This window comes from Phyllobates terribilis, unplaced genomic scaffold (assembly GCF_046119375.1).
Source record: "Phyllobates terribilis strain yellow unplaced genomic scaffold, ASM4611937v1 Scaffold_8__6_contigs__length_399053987, whole genome shotgun sequence".
Classification (NCBI taxonomy): domain Eukaryota; kingdom Metazoa; phylum Chordata; class Amphibia; order Anura; family Dendrobatidae; genus Phyllobates; species Phyllobates terribilis.
In genome coordinates, this window is record NW_027362768.1 from 265,079,830 (window position 1) to 265,099,344 (window position 19,515).

Genomic DNA, 19,515 nt, shown 5'->3' on the forward strand with positions numbered 1-19,515 from the left:
ATCCGCCTTGCAAGAGCCCCCCTCCACCTCCGAGCCCTGGTGCAGCTGCACCGGCTATATGTCTGCCCCTGCCATGTACAGTATGTGTGTGTTAATTTTGCTGAGATGCTCTACAAAAAAAAATTTGAGCGAAAGCATATATTACAGAATTAGGATACATTTTAGCTCTGCTTGAGCCTTTTGCAAACAGTATATATGATTTCATAGAATTTTTGAGAAAGAAGAAAAGTGGAAACTGATAAATTTCTAGATCAAGTGCAAAAATACGTCCCTCAAAAACAAAAAGTATTAGCTGAGGAATTATGTTTTTGACTGAACTTAACCTGTTATGAAGCATATTATTTTTTACGCAAGAAATACTTTTCATTTAGCCACATTTTGTAAAATACAAATTTATTTAATATCAGGTTCTAGACGTATTTGGTTCATACATATCAATATTACCAGCATCAAGATTAAAAAACAATCATCAATTTTGGTTTAGCATCTTGTTATCTGGCAATGGCACAAAGCTTAAAAGGCTGTGGGCAGAGTGTTACGGCCAGTACTGGTGATTCCTGTGGACGCGGCATCTTGTCAGGTATCTGAAATGTGAAAGATTGCAGGAGGGTGGTGAAAAAAAGGAAGAGCTCCATTCTGGCCAAATGCTCTCCCGGACAAGCCCGTCGGCCTAAAAAGAAAATATTTGATTTTTAAAGCCATAGAGAGAAGATTAACATAATGGGGCATATTTATCAAAAAGGTCTAATTCTGGTGCAAACTTAGACTAGCCAGTTTTAAAGTGAACCCGTCACCTGATTCATGCTGGCCAAAACACGGGCAGCATGAATCAGAGCCTGGCAACACCATTTATCGTAGTTGTTCATTTTTTTTAATTTTTTTATTTATTTATTTTTTTTTATAATGCACCGTATATGCACTCTAATTGTGTCATATCTTAAGACATTCCCCTTTCAATACACCACACCCCTTTTCAACAAGACTACACCCCTTGTCAGACAAGTCATAAAAAGTTATAAAAAGTGTCTAAAACACATCCTAAGTATTGTACAAGTCATAAAAGACATGTTTTTGGTGTAAATTATGCTACAGTTCAGGCATATTTTAGCTTAGTTTTTACACAATACAAGAATCTTATACTAGATCTTTGACTTCAGATTTAGTTTTGACATTGATCATTACATTGGGCGCTGTAAAATATATTTCACTCTTAATTGAAACCTAGATGCACTTATCTTTATGTATACATTTTAGCCGTAATCTATCAAGACCGGCGATTATTTTTATCACTTTTTATTATGCTCTTTGGGAGGTAAAAAACAAATTCTAAATGTATTATTTTTTTAACACTACTCACCAATAGGTATTAGGTATAACTGTCTCATTACCTTTATTCTGCAGATTGATACAATCTTGACAATACCAACTTTATATACAGCAGGTGAAATAAGTATTGAACAAAAATTTTCTAAGTAATTATATTTCTAAATGTGCTATTGATATGAAATTCTCACCAGATGTTGGTAACAACCCACCCAATCTACACAGGCAAAGAAGTCAAACCATGAATGTCCATAAATAAATAATGTGTAATAATGAGTAATGACACAGCTAAAACGTATTGAACACATGAAGAAAGAAGTGCAAAAAGCCATGGAAAGTCATGAAACCAGCTGAAATATATCAGTAATTAGAAAGCAATCCTGCCACTTAATGAAAAAAAAATATCAGCTGGTTCAACTGATAGCCTATAAAAAAGTGTCTTCTTACCAAAATGCCACACAAGAAACATCTCATGATGAGTAAAACAAGTGAGCTGTCTCAAGACCTTCACAACCTTATTGTTGCAAAACATACCAATGGCATTGGTTACAGAAGAATTTCTAAATTACTTAAAGGGAGTCTGTCACCCAATGGGACTTTTCAGACTGCTAATATGGGCATACAGGTGATAGAAATGTGAATCTATAATTACCTGTATGACCCATATTAGCGGTCTGGTTGCTGTGTAATAGCAGAAATAATTTAATAAAAAAAGCTAAGCTTTGCGTCCCCCGGATGCCAAGAAATGCCCACCTACCAGCCCTATTTCCATACTCACCCCACCTCCCCTGCACGTCACAGGGCCCTTAGACGTGCAGTTCCCGGCCGGATCCCGCACCTGTGCTGTTTCCTCTGTATGGACGGCATTCTTCTCCCTGTCGTCAGTGTAGTGTTATGCAGCAGGGAACTTGTGTGCAGGCGCCGGTGAGTCACTCTGCCTTCCCAGCACCTGCGCACAAGTTTTCTGCTGCTTAGTGATTTTCAGCTATTACACCAGACCGATAATATGGGCCATACAGGTAAGTATAGATTCACATTTCTACCACCTGTATGCCCATATTAGTGGTCTGAAAAGTCCCAGGGGGTGACAGATTCCCTTTAAGGTTCCAGTGAGCACTGCTGGAGCCATAATCCAGAAGTGGAAAGAACATAATTTTACCACAAACTGGCCGCGACCAGGTGCTCCTTGTAAGATTTTAGACAGAGGAGTGAAAAGAATTATCAGAAGAGTTATCCAAGAGCCAGGAACCACCTGTGGAGAGCTACAGAAAGACCTGGAATCAGGAGGTACAATTCTTTCAATGATAACTATGAGTAATGCACTTAATCTCCATGGCCTAGATGCACGCTCACCACGCAAGACTCCATTACTGAACAAATAGCACGTTTAAGCTCGTTTAAAGTTTACTCAAAATAATTTAGACAAGCCAGTGAAATACTGGGAGAATATAGTATGGCCAGGAGAGACTAAAATTAAACTCTTTGAATCCCCTAATACACAACATGTTTAGAAGTCAAAAGGAACTGCATATCATCCCAAAAACACCATACCAACAGTGGAATTTGGCAGTGGGAACATTATGGTGTAGGGTTGTTTTTCGGCATAAGGCACTGGCAAACTTCATGTAATTGAATGAAGGATGAATTGTCTAATTTACTGAGACATTTTTGATAAAAATCTGCTGCCATCTACCAGGATGGTGAAGATGAAACAAGGGTGGACATTTCAGCAAGACAATGATCCCAAATACATAGCCAAGGAAACTCTCAATTGGTTTCAGAGAAAGAAAATGAAGCTGCTAGAATGACCCAGTCAATCACCTGACCTGAATCCAGCAGAAAATGTATGGAAGGAACTAAGCTCAGAGTTCATAGAAGGAGGCCACAGGACCTTCATGATTTGACTAGTTTCTCCATATAAGAGGCGTCTTGAAGGTGTCATCACTAACAAAGGCTTTTGCACAAGATATTAAATAAATTTCCATAAGCATGTTCAAGACTAACTGCTTCTTTTTTTGCAGAAAAAGCTGTAGTTTTTACTGTTTTCATTTTTGTGCACATACCGTATATAGAATTTATTATTTTTAAGTTAACTTTTGTTAGGAGGTATGAACAAAAACAGTGAATCTAAAATAATTTTTTAATTTTATTTTTTATGTAGTTCAGAGTGCAGTATAATTGACAAGTTAACTTTATTCTGTAGGACAATAGTTTACGGCTGTACCCAGTTTATATTGTTTTGGTTTTTTGTCTTTTCCTGCTTTTGACCAAGAAAATAACTTTAAGGGCAGCTGCACACAAGCATATAAAAAATCGTCCGAGCTTCATCCAGAAAACTAGGACGATTTATTTCTAATTTTCATCTGTGTACCAGCCAGGTGTCCTTTTTTTATGTCTGTGTGTGATCCGTTTTCATACAACTAAACTAAAAAATGCACTTAATTATAAACCTAGGAAACTGTATTTTATTGAGATGTAGCTATAAAAATCAGATGCCACTCAGATGGTCTACGTGGGATCCAACTTTTTTCTCGCACCCATAGACTTGAATGTGCGAGTTTCATTCGAGACTCGGATGAAAGTAATGCATTCTGCAATATTTTTCTCATGGACAGTCGGAACAAGAAAAAAAAATGTTCTTCTGAACAGCCCTATTGAACAACATGGGTCATTGTGATGTCTGTATGCTGATCTTGTTTAAAAGATTTCTATACTTGTCTACATGAGCTCTTTAAAAATATATATATTTTTGTTGTAATATTTTGAGATCCATACATTTTTCATTTTTCTGAGTACAAAGCTGCATGAACGCTAGCTGTTTTTGTTTTTTTTTGCATAACGAGCTGTAGTTTTTATTAGCACCATTTTGGAATACTTACAACTTTTTGACTTATCAAAGGGTTGTTACGAATGAGTGGATTTTAAGCATGTTTTGTTTTTAAAGGAGGGTTGCTTTTTCATAAATAAAGCATTTTTTATTATTAAAACTGACATATTTTTATTCATATTATTTTATTTTTTATTTTCCATCCCGTTCTAGAACCACAAGGGAACATGTGATCTTTTGATTGCATTGATAATAAACTGTACTACTTTGTAGTACAGTGCACAACCTACCCTGTCAGGGTTTGACTGACAGGTAACCTGTTATACCTATTGCTTCTGGCGGGCTCTAATAGGCTTGGGTTTACAGTAGACCCACAGGCCTTTGGTAGGCAACCATCATCATCCAACGATCGAGCTGAGGGGCTGACAAAGGGAGCGACCTTGTCAGACTTCTCACATGCCACTGTCACTATTGACAGTGTCACATGAGAGGTTAAAGTGCTGGTATCGACATGAGATCCAGTCCCAATACATGCCACGGGATCTTAGCCATGTATAACAGCCAGCCTCTGCTGTGGATGGCACAACTTCCGTGTTCTTGCCACCTCTATGACATAACTGTCAAACAGCAGATTGCGGGAAAACACTTGCAATCTTGAAGTACAGTTACGCCATTTTGAAAGGAGAGATTAATACTGTAAATGACATTCGATCATTGCAAAACTGAATATACCTCAAGAGAGAAGCTCCACTTAAATTTCAAAAGTTATTGGCTCCAAGGCTAGACAACCCTGATCTTGACCCTTTCCCTTGAGAGCGCCAGGTGGGTTTGTCTTGATAGAAGTAGAAGGTGGCACAGATTGGAGATATACAGTAAATTGGTTTAGGGATCTGAGTAACTGATACATTTAAATCTTTATTCTCTATTATGTGTTATTTGACTTATGACAGTGACGGTACGCATCGATTATATGTCATATATGTTTGTGTATTCTTGCTGAGATTAAGTAGGGAGTGGGGGTGGGTTCTTAGACCGCAATCTAACAATGTTGTTCTGTATTGGAGGAGGGGAGGGATGAGCTGTTTTTTTGGGAGGAGGGTGATCTTTTACTGTATTTTGTACAGTTTGCACACTTGGAAATATTAATACAAATTATTTGATTTCATAAACATTGGGAATGTCATCTGGCACGATGTAGGAATTATCCCATTAAATAATGTCCCTTTGATGATGAAATTTGTAATTTGCCTATCTGTTGTGAAGCTCTGGCCAATAATGACACTTTGCCTGCACTGGTTATTATGCATATTGCAGTGAATTATCTACTTGACTTATTTTCTTACCTGCAGAAAATGGAATAAAGGCTTCTTGTTTTACAAATTTTCCATCTGCATCTAGAAAATGCTCAGGATAAAACTGTAAGGGTTTCTTCCACACTCGGTCATCTTTCAGTACAGAGGACAGGTTTGTGACAACAATGGTACCCTAATAATACAATACAAAAAAAAAACAGATTAAGGTGATATTATTTTCAGTAATCATTATTTTCAATTCCTCAGCAAGAAAAATAAGTGTGTATTTATTTTACTTTGTATAATCTACCATTTGTTTTGGGTTTTTTTTCAAATCTCTTTAGGACAATGAGAATGGGTCAACACACTTTTCATTAATTATTAAAAAAAAAAAACACCATATACCAGACATGAAACAATAAGCTCCATGTAAAATTCAACTCATAAGAAAATTGGATAATAAAGGCGACTGTGTTTATTTGGATTGCACAAAACATTTAATCTGTCAGCTCATTCTACCCCACAAAAGACTACATGTGTGTGTAAGCCTTAACAGCAGAAGTGAATTCATACCTATATGAATTCTAGCCAAATCAGTTCTCATACTTTGCACTGATGAGGGTCAACAGCCTCAGTGTCTGCAATTTGAGATTCTGATTTGGCTATTACCCTAAGTCATATTGCATGACTCGTTAAAGGGTTGATTGTGACTTGTAGGATTGCTGCTTCCAATAGGTGGCGCTATAGAGTACAAGTCCTCTTTTTCTCTGAATAGGCAATTTGCATAGTCATACCTATATTAACCCAAGTCGTTTCTCTGTTGCAGAGAAATTGACTTTATAAGTGATAAGCAAATGAAGATGGAAGTGCTCTGGGTGCTTCTGCTGCCCCAACTTCCGGTAGATTTTTTCATTTATTTTAATAAAAGATAAGTATTCACTTGTGTTCTTATAACTCCTAACTTACATTTACGGAGCGGGGAGAATGGCAGATTCCTTAATGACCAACTTTTTTTTTTTTCTTTTTTTTTATTGTCACATTTCTGGAGCCATGATATTTTTGTTTTTTCATTGATGGTACAGCATGAGGGCTTGTTTTTTACATCTTGAATTGTATTTGTCCATGGCACATGTAATTTATTACCTAAAGTATTAATTCATTATGCGAATAGTTTTAAATTTGACACTATTCATATGCTGCACAAATAAAATGTTAATGCTATTCTATAGGTCAGCACAGTGGTACCAAATTTATATAGCTTTATTTATGGGCATGTGACAAAACATCTCCATCAGCTTCCTCCAATTGAAAGACATGAGAAAGCATAATTCATCAAAGCTTTCAGGCCAGAAATCTGCTGTAAAGGCTTTGAAAAGTTTTGCAACTTTTGGCGTCTTCACATTGGCTTCTCCCAGCTTGACCGAATCATGGAATTGTACTGCCTTGAAGAACAAAGTTGTTTTATCACTTATTGAATGTCGTAAAAAAAATTTCTTAAACTGCTATTTATTTGTTCATTCTGCCTGTTCAAATATCAGAATACGCGCTCATTCAGATGTCAATGATTTTTCTCATACACAAAAAAAACAGTCCAAGTTTCCAGGGCTGTGGAGTCGGAGCCCATTTTGGTGGAGTCTGTATAAAATGGACCGACTCCAACTCCTAAAATATATAATAAATTGGGTACAGTAATTCAATGCAGTTTCTGGGGAATATTTTTTCATAAGAATTTGGGGAAGTTCTGAAATGTCCTAGAAATGTCTGACCTATTCCTGATCTAAGGGTCTAGACTTTTAGCTGAGATGAATCTGTGCTGTGTAAATTCATCACTTAAACATGAGCCATATATGAGGGAGTCGGAGTCGAAGTAAATAAATTTATCTAATTTATACAATGTGATTTTCTTGATTTTTTGGGGATATTCTATCTCTCAATGTTAAAATTAACCTACCCGTAAAATTATAGACTGTTCATGTCTTTGTCAGTGGGCAAACTTACAAAAACAGCAAGGGATCAAATACTTATTTCACACACTGTATCTCCATACTTTTGTGCGGACTACTCGGTCCGAGGAAAAGAATCAGACATGGGAACAATCCCATTGGATTGGACAGCCCTCATAGGTATGAGGGCTGTCCGTGAAAAACATGGATACCACTAATACGAGAAAAAATGATATCTGAATGAGCCCTAAGGCTCGGTTCACATTTATCGTGTGCGCTACACTGAGCACTTACCTAGGGATTTCCATCTAAACCCATGGAAAACTTGATTCAGACAAAACCCCCGACAGAACCAGTAACTATAATGAGGCAGTAGAGTCACTTTGGACTCCATCCGGCCTCTGTTTTGTGCGCGCCTAAATAGATGGAACATCACCAAAGCGTTATTGACTGCGGCTTTCTGCACTCCTGAAAAAATGAGACATCACCAGAACAGAGGCAGGAGTCCAAAATGACTTTGCCTCGTTATAGTGACTGGTTCATTCAAGGGTTTTATCTGAATCCTGTTTTTTTTGTAGAATTATACCGGTGTTTCCCAAACTCCAGTCTTCACGACCCCAAACATCATGTTTTCAGGATTACTGTAGTAGAGAGTATAGGTGAGAGAATTGTGGCAATTTCTGATGCCTTAATAATAACTCCAGCACTTGTGCAATACTAAAGTAATCCTGAAAACATGATGGGTTGGGGGCCGTGAAGACTGGAGTTTGGGAACCACTGATTTAGTTGGAAATGCTGACATAAATGCTCAGCATAGAACATGGGATAAATGTCAAACTAGCCTTAAAAGCAAGTAATAAAATGTAGCTCTAAATGTACCAATAAAAACTTTAACTCACCCTACAAAAAAAAATGCAAGCCTTTACTCAGATTCAGCATCTCTCAATAGAAATATAGGGATTTCCACATTAGTGTTAGCTTAAAGGTTCTGGAAAAGCGACAGGTCTTCTAGAAATCAATACAGCAAAATCAACGCTCCCAAAGCCAAATGCCCCTCATTCCTTCTAAGCCCAGCAGTGTGCCCAAACCATAGTTTAAGTCCACATGTTTGGCAATGGTGTAGCGGAGAAAATCACCTTAACAATTCATGAGGTACGTGTTTCCAGAAGCACACACTGGGCACAGTATATGGGCACTAAACTGGCATATTTGTGGTTTTCAGTGTGCAAAGTCCACTCTGTGTTTTATTTTTGTCTGGAAACCACTCCAGGGCGAAAATAGTCACTGCGCCTGTAGATAAATTCCCTGAAATGCACTCACTTTTGGGGATTTTTTGCTGTTCTAGTACCTTAATGACTGTTGCAAATGACATCTGCATATTATTCCAGCCAAATCTGGTCAGTAGTCAAACAGCGCTTCTTCTCTATCAATCTCCGCCATGGAGGGGGCCTAAGCTACAGGCAGCAGCATGAAACAGACACTTGTGGTGCAATTGCATCCAGGTTTGTTTAAAGCCTCGTTCAGATGTCTGATTTCTCACATATTCAGAAAACATTTTATCAAAACTGTAGAAAGTAGCCCAATAAGTGATACATCGCTGAAATCAGAGTCTCTGCCACTGACTGAATTATACTGCTCTCAGATGGAGTAGCAAAAACCTGGTGACAGATTCCCTGGGACAATGTTTCGGATTGACTAGTCTGAGGCAGGCTGGTCTGAAGGAAGAATATCAAGTAATTTATAATATCCAACATACATTAATGTAAAGTGTTACCTTTGGGATGAAATATCCTCCTATTTCTGTGTTCCTATATGACATATGATGAGCAGCAACTGGAAAAATATCTCCGCAGCGTTGAACTTCATGGATGACGGCGTTGGTGTAAGGCATGTGCAGGACATCTGCCATTGTTGGTTTTCTATTTCTGCCAATCACTTCATCAATTTCTTTATGAATTTTCCCTAAATATAAATGTATTACATCATCAGCATTAATTACCATAGCAAGAAATAACACATTTTTTAAACATTGGATTGATAAAGTTTCTGGGTTGTTATTCAAAGGGAATCTGTCAGTAGGTTTTTGCTATGTAATCTGAGGGCAGCATGAGGTAAGTGACGTGTCACTTATTAGGCTGTGTGCTGATGTTTCCATACAATGAATGTTTATCACCAGGAGATTATCACTGCCCAGACCACGCCCCCTCCTCTGATTAGCAGCTGTCAATAGACAATGTACACAGACAGCTATGGTGTAGGCGGGGGCAGTTCTGCTACACGCTACATCTAAGAACTGTGATTGTGTCACAACTGCTGCACCCAGTAAAGTAAGTGATACATCGTTGGAATCAGGGTCTCTTTTCCTACATTCTGCTGCTCTCAGATGAGGTAGCAAAAACCAGGTGACAGATTCCCTTTAATGTTACTTGCAAATGGAATTACTGTCAAAAAAGGATCCATTACATTTCTGATGCAAACAGAAGCAGAGGGACCCCTCTGATTGTAATAGGGTCAATCTGGATTACTTCATGTGTCCATTATTAGAACAGAATAAAAAGCGCATTATGCAGAACCTTTTCTTCCATTCTAAAAACTAGCACATAACAGTACTCGGTGTTCCCATTTGCAGCCATGCCTTACATAAATTCCATTTGTCCATTCCTCATAAAGGAACAGTCAAATGGCCTTATAAAATATACATTTTAAAAGTTTTTTTTTTATAATTTTCAGAACCAATATAACTTTTAAAGAAAGTAAAAACTTTTTTTGCAGGAAATTATTTAGAAACAAACATAACTTACTCGCTTGAGTAAAGGAAAAATGGTCAAAGTAGGTAATGAAAAATTCTCTGCGCTTATTTTACAGGTTCTGCCAATGTTTAGCAATTCCTTTGTCAGGTTCCCTTACAACTCACTGAATTACCCTCGGTGCCACGATAGAGAAAATTAATTATGACCCATTTTGTCTGGACTAACTGGATCCATCTACTTTGAAATTTGGAGATCTACACCGCAGAAGGCCTTTAATTCTGTCCTATACCCTGACTACACAATGTCTACTACCTCCAAATCGTTAATATTTTGGATGCAGAAATTCTACCTGGAGCTACTTACACTGGACTTCTGGGTAGAGGATCATGAACAGGAGAGCCCATCTCAATGTGGTAGTTGTAGTTTCTATGCCAGCTGTAAACAAATCAATTGTGGTGACCACAAGGCTTTTCTCATTAAAGCTGCTGTCTTTATCGCCTTTTGCCTATGAAAATGCCGCGAATAAATAAATACATTAATGCTTATTTACTAGTTATATTTTAGGAAATGTTTGACAATTATTTTCTTACACATTTTGTTGCATCTAAGGCTAGCTTCACACATATATGGGCAGCACGGTGGCTCAGTGGTTAGCACTGCAGCCTTGCAGCACTGGGGTCCTGGGTTCACATCTCCCCAATGACAACATCTACAAGGAGTTTGTATGTTCTCCCCATGTTTGTGTGGGTTTCCTCCAGGTCCTCCCACATCCCAAAGACATACTGATAGTGAATTTAGATTGTAAGCCCCAATGGGGACAGTGCCAAAAATGTCTGTTAAGTGCTGTGGAAATAATGGCACTATATAAGTGAGTAAAATAAATACAGTTCTCTCCATTGTCCATCAAAACTCCATCATCTTCATTGAAATGAATAGCTTCGTCAGGTCTCAGAATCCTGTTTTTTGGGGTTTTTGATGGAAACCTTGACACAATGCTCAATGGAGCACTCTGCATGTGTGTGACTCAATCCTAATCTCCTCTATGTCTTGGTCAGTTCTTATCCCAATATGAAGAGTAAATATAAAAATCTTACTTTCATGTCTCCAGCATCATTATCCCTTCCCGACATAGGAATATATCTGTATGTCATATCTCAGTGATCTGTGTATGCAGTAGGATCAGGAGGCTAGCCTACTCCACACACAGCACATGCCGACCACGTAACACAGCCAACATCCACAACAGCGATCCTTTAAAAGCCACTATCAATCTCTGACAACAGCATTTTAATGGCACCGTTCCGTTCGCCCCCACTTGCAACTTGATCGCAGGTTACCAATAGATTGTCATGCTGAAGACAGCATGGCTGCCATGCTGCTAATCCTATGAAGCCTAGCCATAGACTGGTCTTCATAGGAGACTGTGATTTTAGCTACATAATGCATTACTTAGTAATTGCAATATATAGAATAAGAGATTGCAGATTTCAGTCCAATAAGGGGATGAAAAGAATACAGTAAGAAAATCATATTTAAAAAAAAAAAGTATATAGAAATTTGAATAACCCTACCTTTTCTTCCTTTTAAAAAAAGAACTAAAAAAATAAAAAACTTATCTGGTACTGCTGCAACTCTAAAATTATGATCTATCGAAATATAAAAAATTAAGTACCCTAAGGCTATGTTCACACATGTTGTGTTTTGCAGCGTATTTTGCTGCAGATTTTTCTGCAAATTTTCAGCTGCGTTTTGCAGTACCAGCAAGGTGTATGAGAAACCAGAATTCTTTGTTCACACATGTTGCTTTTTTTTTTGCTGCGTATTTTGTGACTTGGTTGTGTTTTTGGAAAATAGAGCGTGTCACTTCTTTCAGCGTTTTTGAAGCAGAAAACGCATCTGCGTTTTTGCAGCATTTTTTCACCCATATGAAGTAATGGGTGGTCAAAAAAACGCAACAAAAAACACAACAAAACCTGCCAGAGAAAAGTTAGCAACAGATTTGCAGCAGAAAAAAAAACATGTGTGTGAACATAGTGTTATGGTAAAATCTAAGAACAAAACAAATCAATACACCAGAAGTGCAATTTTTCAGTCGCCATACCTCATAATGGTATGAATAAAAGATTATCACATAAAAAATAAGCCTTCACACAGCTCCATTGATGGAAAAATGAAAATGGAGACTAAAACCCAATTTTTTTGTTTTACAAATTTCTACATTTTTTCACCATTTAAATAAAATTATTTATACTGTATTTTCTTCTTTACACACTTGGTATTACTGTAATTCTATTGATCTAAAGAATTATATTTCCAGGTCATTTTTTCTATACAATGAATGCCATAAATAAAATTCGAAAAACAATAGCGGAATTGCGCGGGAAGATGGGTCACCATTTCATCACATTTGGAATTTAAATTCATTTCCTTGTACATTGTATGGTAAAATTAGTAATATAATTCAAAACATAACAAACAAAAGGTTTTTGCTCTTAGAAGGAGAGAAAAAAAAAAAATCTATAAAAACTTAAAAAAAATAGAAAAAAATAAAAATAAATCTGTATGCACACAGCGTATAAACACTCTGTACTGTATCTTCATATGTTTTCCTCCATTGCCTTTTGTTAATTCTACAGATTTCTTCCTTCCAGACGTCTCATTTATTGGAGAACAGACTACGCACAACCCAGAGTAACTTCCAGCAAGGATAGAACACTTACTTTCTCCATTTCCAGCAAAAAAGCATCAATGAAGTGCCTTGTGTATCCAGGATCCCAAGTGTTTCTTTGCTCGGAAACCATCTCTGAAACATATGCTGTCATGTAGATTTGAGGCTGAAAAACCTTCTCGACCAGCCCAGGTATGTGCCGCAGACAAGGAATAGCAGAGACCACCTACCAAAAAATATATATATATATATTAAATGTTTGGATTTAGGTGCTGTGGGTTAAAAGAAACCTGTCAGCAGGATTTAGCACTATAGAGTAAAGGTATGGCCATAACGACGCTATTACACTGATTAAATTGATACCTTTGTTGAAGGAATCCGACCAATGATTCTTTTTTAATCATGGTTTTAAGTTTTCTTCTGATGATATCGTCTGTGCATCGAGGCGGGCCTGGGGTTGGGTCCTCTTCTGCTCCGGCCTTTCTGCCTGCCTCCTGTGTTTCTACAGGTCAATGGTTATTCAGTGACCTGCCTCCATTTTGATATTTTGTGCTGCAGCCACTATCATGGGGTGGGCGGCGTGTGCGCCGTGTGAGATTCCAAGTCTGGTCTTCAGTAAAATGACGCCGGAGTCGGCGCATGCGCAGATCTCAAAATTGTTAATAAGATAAAGGGGTTCTCCAGCCACACTCATATTTGATGCTACACATGTCCTGACTTGTATCTGTACACATGACTTCCTTCAGCATCAGGGGTTGACCAGCACCAGATTATCCAGTACTGTTTTTTTTTTTATGAGCCTAAAAACTAACAGGCAGGTAGTTGCTACCTAATTGTCTGTGGTGCCCAGTGCCGATCTCTGCCGGCACAGAGCGGTGATTGACCACTGCTGCCGGCGATTCAGCGACTTCTGCTGACGTCATGACACTCTGCTCTGTTTATGGAGGTGAATTGCCAACCACAGCAGGCAATAACCACTCTGTGCCTGCATCGGGTAGAGCAGGCAGGTAGTCAGCTGCCTGATAGTTTTTAGGCCCATAATAATAATAAAATATTCCTGGATAATCCTTTTAATTTACGGATTCTCATCTTTTTCTACTTGGATCTCATTAGACAGTCCAAGGTAATGCCCAGGCCTCACAAAACAGACCAAATCGATGCTTGGGCCTCTCCATATGTGGTTTACGTCCATAACTATGCAGCACCTAACTGGTGAGGCTCACCTCATAATTTAAGAAGCACTGCTTTAATTTGGAGCACAAGAGGGCAAAAATAAACTACTGGCTTAAAGTGTATTTACTCGGAACGACAGGCAGGACAATGCGACTACCGTCGGGTAAACTTTTCCCCATCAGCGGTCTTTTGAATGACTGTTTACACAGGAAGTCCAAAAAAAACAATACACACTGAGCAAGTGAGTAAGATCACTTACAGCCCATAGGCTGCCATAGTTGTCGGCAGCACGAGTCCTGTTTACACAAGACCAGCAAGAATGATGATCTTTTGTGTTGCCCAAAAGATCATTTTACCCGATGAAAGAGCTTTTGCTCATTCATGGGGTGATCAGCAGCCTGTTCACATGTCATGATGAAACGAGTATTTTTAACAACGATTTTTCAACATTAGCTTACAGTGTAAATGCCCCTTTACTCCAGATAGTGTATGAGCCACTTGCACTTACTGGATATAGCAAATTAGTTGCTCAGAAAATAACACACCTACCAGTGTACTATGTGTTATATTTTCAATATGTCCAACTATGAAAAATCTCTTTAGTCTGGGTAACCGTCCTCTCAGAGGTTGCAGAATATACAAACATAAATAAATGTTTAGATTTCTTACCTGTGCAAAAAACCCACTTTCTGCTTTTAAGGCATCTTCAAAGACACGCAGAAGTTTATTGAACTTTTCATCATCATACTCAAATCTGTCCCCAAACACTATGGAACTGATTATATTGCTAACTGCAGTATTCAACAAAAAATGTGGGTCAAAGGGATGTCCTGCAAACAAAAGCAAAAAATACAAATATGAATACCAACTATAAGGGTATGAGCACACGATGCAGAAATGAAGCAGAAAATTTCTGCATCATTTCTGCATCTCCCTGGCAGAAAAATGCATGCGGATTGTACATGCGTTTTTCCTGCGGAATACATGCGGATTCACATGCGTTTCTGCATGCGGATTGACAAGCGCTTTCCAGGCGATTTTAGCATCACTTGGAAAATGCTTGTGACAACTAGGTCACACTATATAAATCCATGCAAACAGCATGGATTTATATAGTGTGACCCGAGAGAATGGTAAAAATAAAAAATAAATATATACTTTACCCTCTGATGGCCCGCGCTGTCCTGCTCAATCCGTTCTCCCTTGTCGGCAACATTGAATTGAAAGACCTGCCGACGTCAGCGTCACGTGACCCGTCACATGACTCTGACGTCAGCGCAGGTCCTTCAACTCACTGCAAAGTGCCGGGAACCAAGCAGGAGCGGTGCGCGGGCCGACAGAAGGTAAGTATACATTTATTTTTTATTTTATTATTTTTTTACAGCTTTTTTAATGGTACCTGGGTGTGGAGGAGAGTCTCATCTTCTCCACACTCGGGTACCATCCGCATATTAGAACGCGCCAATAACGCAAGTACAAATGCAGTCTTGCGGAATTGGTGCGTTCTAATGCAAGTCAATGGCGGCGAAACCGCCGCGTTTACGCAAAATTAATTGACATGCTGCGGATTTTTGAGCGCAGCGTTTACGCTGCGGAAAAATCCGCATCATGGGCACAGCACATGCGGATTTCAATTGGGGAACATTGCTGCCCTTCTACCATGCGTTTTTAATGCGTTTCCGCGGCGTTTCCGCAGCTGCAAAAACGCAGCGGAAACGCATTAAAAACGCATCGTGTGAACTCAGCCTAACAGGATCTATAAAACTCTGCTTCTATGACTGCTAAGGCTCTGTCCACATCGCAAACCACAACTTTGGAGATTACATTGCTACATTGTTACACATGCCATTATACAGGTCGGGGTGATGTTGCATTGTGTTGGCCTACACTAAGGTTTCAGCACCTTGTAGGCCACATTCCTGGAGATTTCTATGGCCTACTACACTGTGTGCCGAATTATTAGGCAAATGAGTATTTTGATCACATGATACTTTTTATATATGTTGTCCTACTCCAAGCTGCATAGGCTTGAGAGCCAACTACCAATGAAGTAAATCTGGTGATGTGCATGAGGAGGGGTGTTGACTAATGACATCAACACCCTATATAAGGTGTGCTTAATTATTAGGCAACTTCCTTTCCTTTGGCAAAATGGGTCAGAAGAGAGATTTGACGGGCTCTGAAAAGTCCAAAATTGTGAGATGTCTTGCAGAGGGATGCAGCAGTCTTGAAATTTAAAAACTTTTGAAGCGTGATCACCGAACAATCAAGTGTTTCATGGCAAATAGCCAACAAGGCCGCAAGAAGCGTGTTGGCCAAAAAAGGTGCAAAATAACTGCCCATGAATTGAGGAAAATCAAGCGTGAAGCTGCCAAGATGCCATTCGCCACCAGTTTTGCCATATTTCAGAGCTGCAACGTTACTGGAGTATCAAAAAGGACAAGGTGTGCGATACTCAGGGACATGGCCAAGGTAAGGAAGGCTGAAAAACGACCACCTTTGAACAAGAAACATAAGATAAAACGTCAAGAATGGGCCAAGAAATATCTAAAGACTGATTTTTCAAAGGTTTTATGGACTGATGAAGTGAGAGTGACTCTTGATAGGCCAGATGGATGGGCCAGAGGCTGGATCAGTAAAGGGCAGAGAGCTCCACTCCGACTCAGACACAAGGTGGAGGTGGGGTACTGGTATGGGCTGGTATCATCAAAGATGAACTTGTGGAACCTTTTCGGGTTGAGGATGGAGTGAAGCTCAACTCCCAGACCTACAGCCAGTTTCTGGAAGACAACTTCTTCAAGCAGTGGTACAGGAAGAAGTCGGTATCGTTCAAGAAAAACATGATTTTCATGCAGGACAATGCTCCATCACATGCATCCAACTACTCCTAGGCGTGGCTGGACAGTAAAGGTCTAAAAGAAGAAAAAATAATGACATGGCCCCCTTGTTCACCTGATCTGAACCCCATAGAGAACCTGTGGTCCATCATAAAATGTGAGATCTACAGGGAGGGAAAACAGTACACCTCTCGGAACAGTGTCTGGGAGGCTGTGGTGGCTGCTGCACGCAATATTGATCAAAAACAGATCAAGCAACTGACAGAATCTATGGATGGAAGGCTGTTGAGTGTCATAAAGAAAGGTGGCTATATTGAGCACTAATTTTTTTGTTTTTTTTTTTGCATGTCAGAAATGTTTATTTCTAAATTTTGTGCACGGATATTGGTTTACCTGGTGAAAATAAACAAGTGAGATGGGATTATATTTGGTTTTTATTAAGTTGCCTAATAATTCTGCACAGTAATAGTTACCTGCACAAACAGATATCCTCCTAAAATAGCCAAATCTAAAAAAAAAAAACACTCCAACTTCCAAAAATATTAAGCTTGGATATTTATGAGTCTTTTGGGTTGATTGAGAACATAGTTGTTGATCAATAATAAAAATAATCCTCTAAAATACAACTTGCCTAATAATTCTGCACACAGTGTAGAATGGCTGGTGGGACAGGAAGCAAATAGCTCCCTTTTCTTCTACAGTATTCATCTGTATTGAAGTTCTGAGGAGCTAGATAGTTAAAGGTCGTAAGACACATTGCCCTTTTTTCAGTGCGCACTGCCAGCCAAATTATTGGGCTAGGGCCTCACCTGGTACACTTTAACATCAATACATCTTAGCCTGTGTGATCTGTCCACTCTGAATAACTTTCCCTTCTATGCTCATTAACACTAAGAGAAGGGTGTGGTAAGAGCAGAGAGAGCATGCACAGCCATGAACAGTGTGTTGTTGGATCTACAGGGTGGGCCATTTATATGGATACACCTAAATTAAATGGGAATGGTTGGTGATATCAACTTCCTGTTTGTGGCACATTAGTATATGGGAGGGGGAAAACATTTGTTGTTTCAGATGTTGCACATCTCGTATCTTGATGGTATTTGTGGTATATGGGGTACAAAGATAGTGGGGCCATTCTTCATCAATGGAAACCTCAATGCCACTGGATATCTAAAATTGCTACATGATGATGTGTTGCCCTCTTTATGCACTGAAGATGGCACGTTCCCTGAGTTTTTCCAACAAGATGGTGCACCACCACATTATGGGTGTCAGGTCTGAGCATTCCTACATGAATAGTTTCCTGGAAAGTGGATTGGTTGTCGTGGGCCAGTTGAATAGCCACCAAGGTCTCCCGATCTGACCCCCTTAGACTTTTATCTTTGGGATCATCTGAAGGCAATGGTCTTGCTGTGAAGATAAGAGATGTGCAGCATCTGAAACAACGGATACTGGAAGCCTGTGCTAGCATTTCTTCTGCGGTGTTGCTATCAGTGTGTCAAGAGTGGGAGAAGAGGGTTGCATTGACAATCCAACACAATGGGCAGCACGTTGAACACATTTTATAAGTGGTCATAAACTTGTAAAAAACTCATGAAAGAATAAAGTTATGTTAAAACCAACCAATGTTTTTCTTATGAAATTCTCAATAAGTTTGATGTGTCACATGACCCTCTTCCCATTGAAAAAAATAAAGTTGGATCCAAAATGGCCGACTTAAAAATGGCCGCCATGGTCACCAACCATCTGGAAAAGATTTCCCCCTCCCATATACTAATGTGTCACAAACAGGAAGTTGATATCACCAACCGTTCCGATTTAATTTAGGTGTATCCATATAAATGGCCCACCCTGTACATCAGAAGCAACAGAACGACCAGCTAGGTGAAGGACTACACAACAGCAAATTTGGAGGAAATTTTAACCTCTTTGCGGCCACATAACATAAATTTACATCATACGATCGCAGGGAAAGTATGGAGCAGGCTCAAGAACTGACAGATGTGCTACACAGCTGGCATGTGCCTGTCACACCAGCTCCTGGAACTGGTATCTATCTCTGAGGTTTACTATTTAAATGCCTCTGTCAATCACTGACATTGGCATTTAAATGTCTAACTTGCTGGTGCACCGGCATCAGAACTCAACAGACCCCCAGGGTTCCCATTGGAGCTGGAGGCTGGCTAAAGCCCCCATGATGGCCTTGTTAGTCATCCTATGAAATCCAGTCGGCAACTGGGCTTCATAGGAGAACGGCAATTTAGCTATATACTGCAATACGATCAAGCAACTGTAGGTTCAAGTCCGCAATTACAAAATAAAGTAAAAACAACTTTAAAAAGCTTTTGTAAAAAAATTAAGTTCTCCATTTAAGAAAGACGTAAAAAAAAGAAGAAAAAGTAAACATTAGTATTGAATCTGTAAAAGACTGATCTATCAAAATATCTAATTATTCAAACCAAAGGTTAAACGCCGAAAATAATAAAAGAATTAAACCTTCAGAATTTCAGTACCCACAGAAAAAATAATAAACAGTCATGATACAGTGCTGGCCAAAAGTATTGGCACCCCTGCAATTCTGTCAGATAATACTCAGTTTCTTCCTGAAAATGATTGCAATCACAAATTCTTTGGTATTATTATCTTCTTTAATTTGTCTTCAATGAAAAAAAACACAAAAAGAATTGTCCTAAAGCCAAATT

General features: G+C 38.9%; 1 protein-coding gene across 1 annotated transcript in view; it reads right to left on the reverse strand.

The window, feature by feature from the left end:
• Positions 1-376: 376 nt before the first annotated feature.
• Positions 377-19,515, reverse strand: part of LOC141157215 (cytochrome P450 2D15-like) — a 45,331-nt gene continuing 26,192 nt past the window's right edge. The window contains exons 4-9 of the mRNA XM_073644208.1: positions 14,646-14,806; positions 12,856-13,029; positions 10,499-10,640; positions 9,160-9,347; positions 5,494-5,635; positions 377-670 (exon numbers count right to left, since the gene is read on the reverse strand). Of these exons, the coding sequence (XP_073500309.1) occupies positions 492-670; positions 5,494-5,635; positions 9,160-9,347; positions 10,499-10,640; positions 12,856-13,029; positions 14,646-14,806 (986 nt within the window). The 3' untranslated portion in view covers positions 377-491. The remainder of the gene's footprint in view (positions 671-5,493; positions 5,636-9,159; positions 9,348-10,498; positions 10,641-12,855; positions 13,030-14,645; positions 14,807-19,515) is intronic.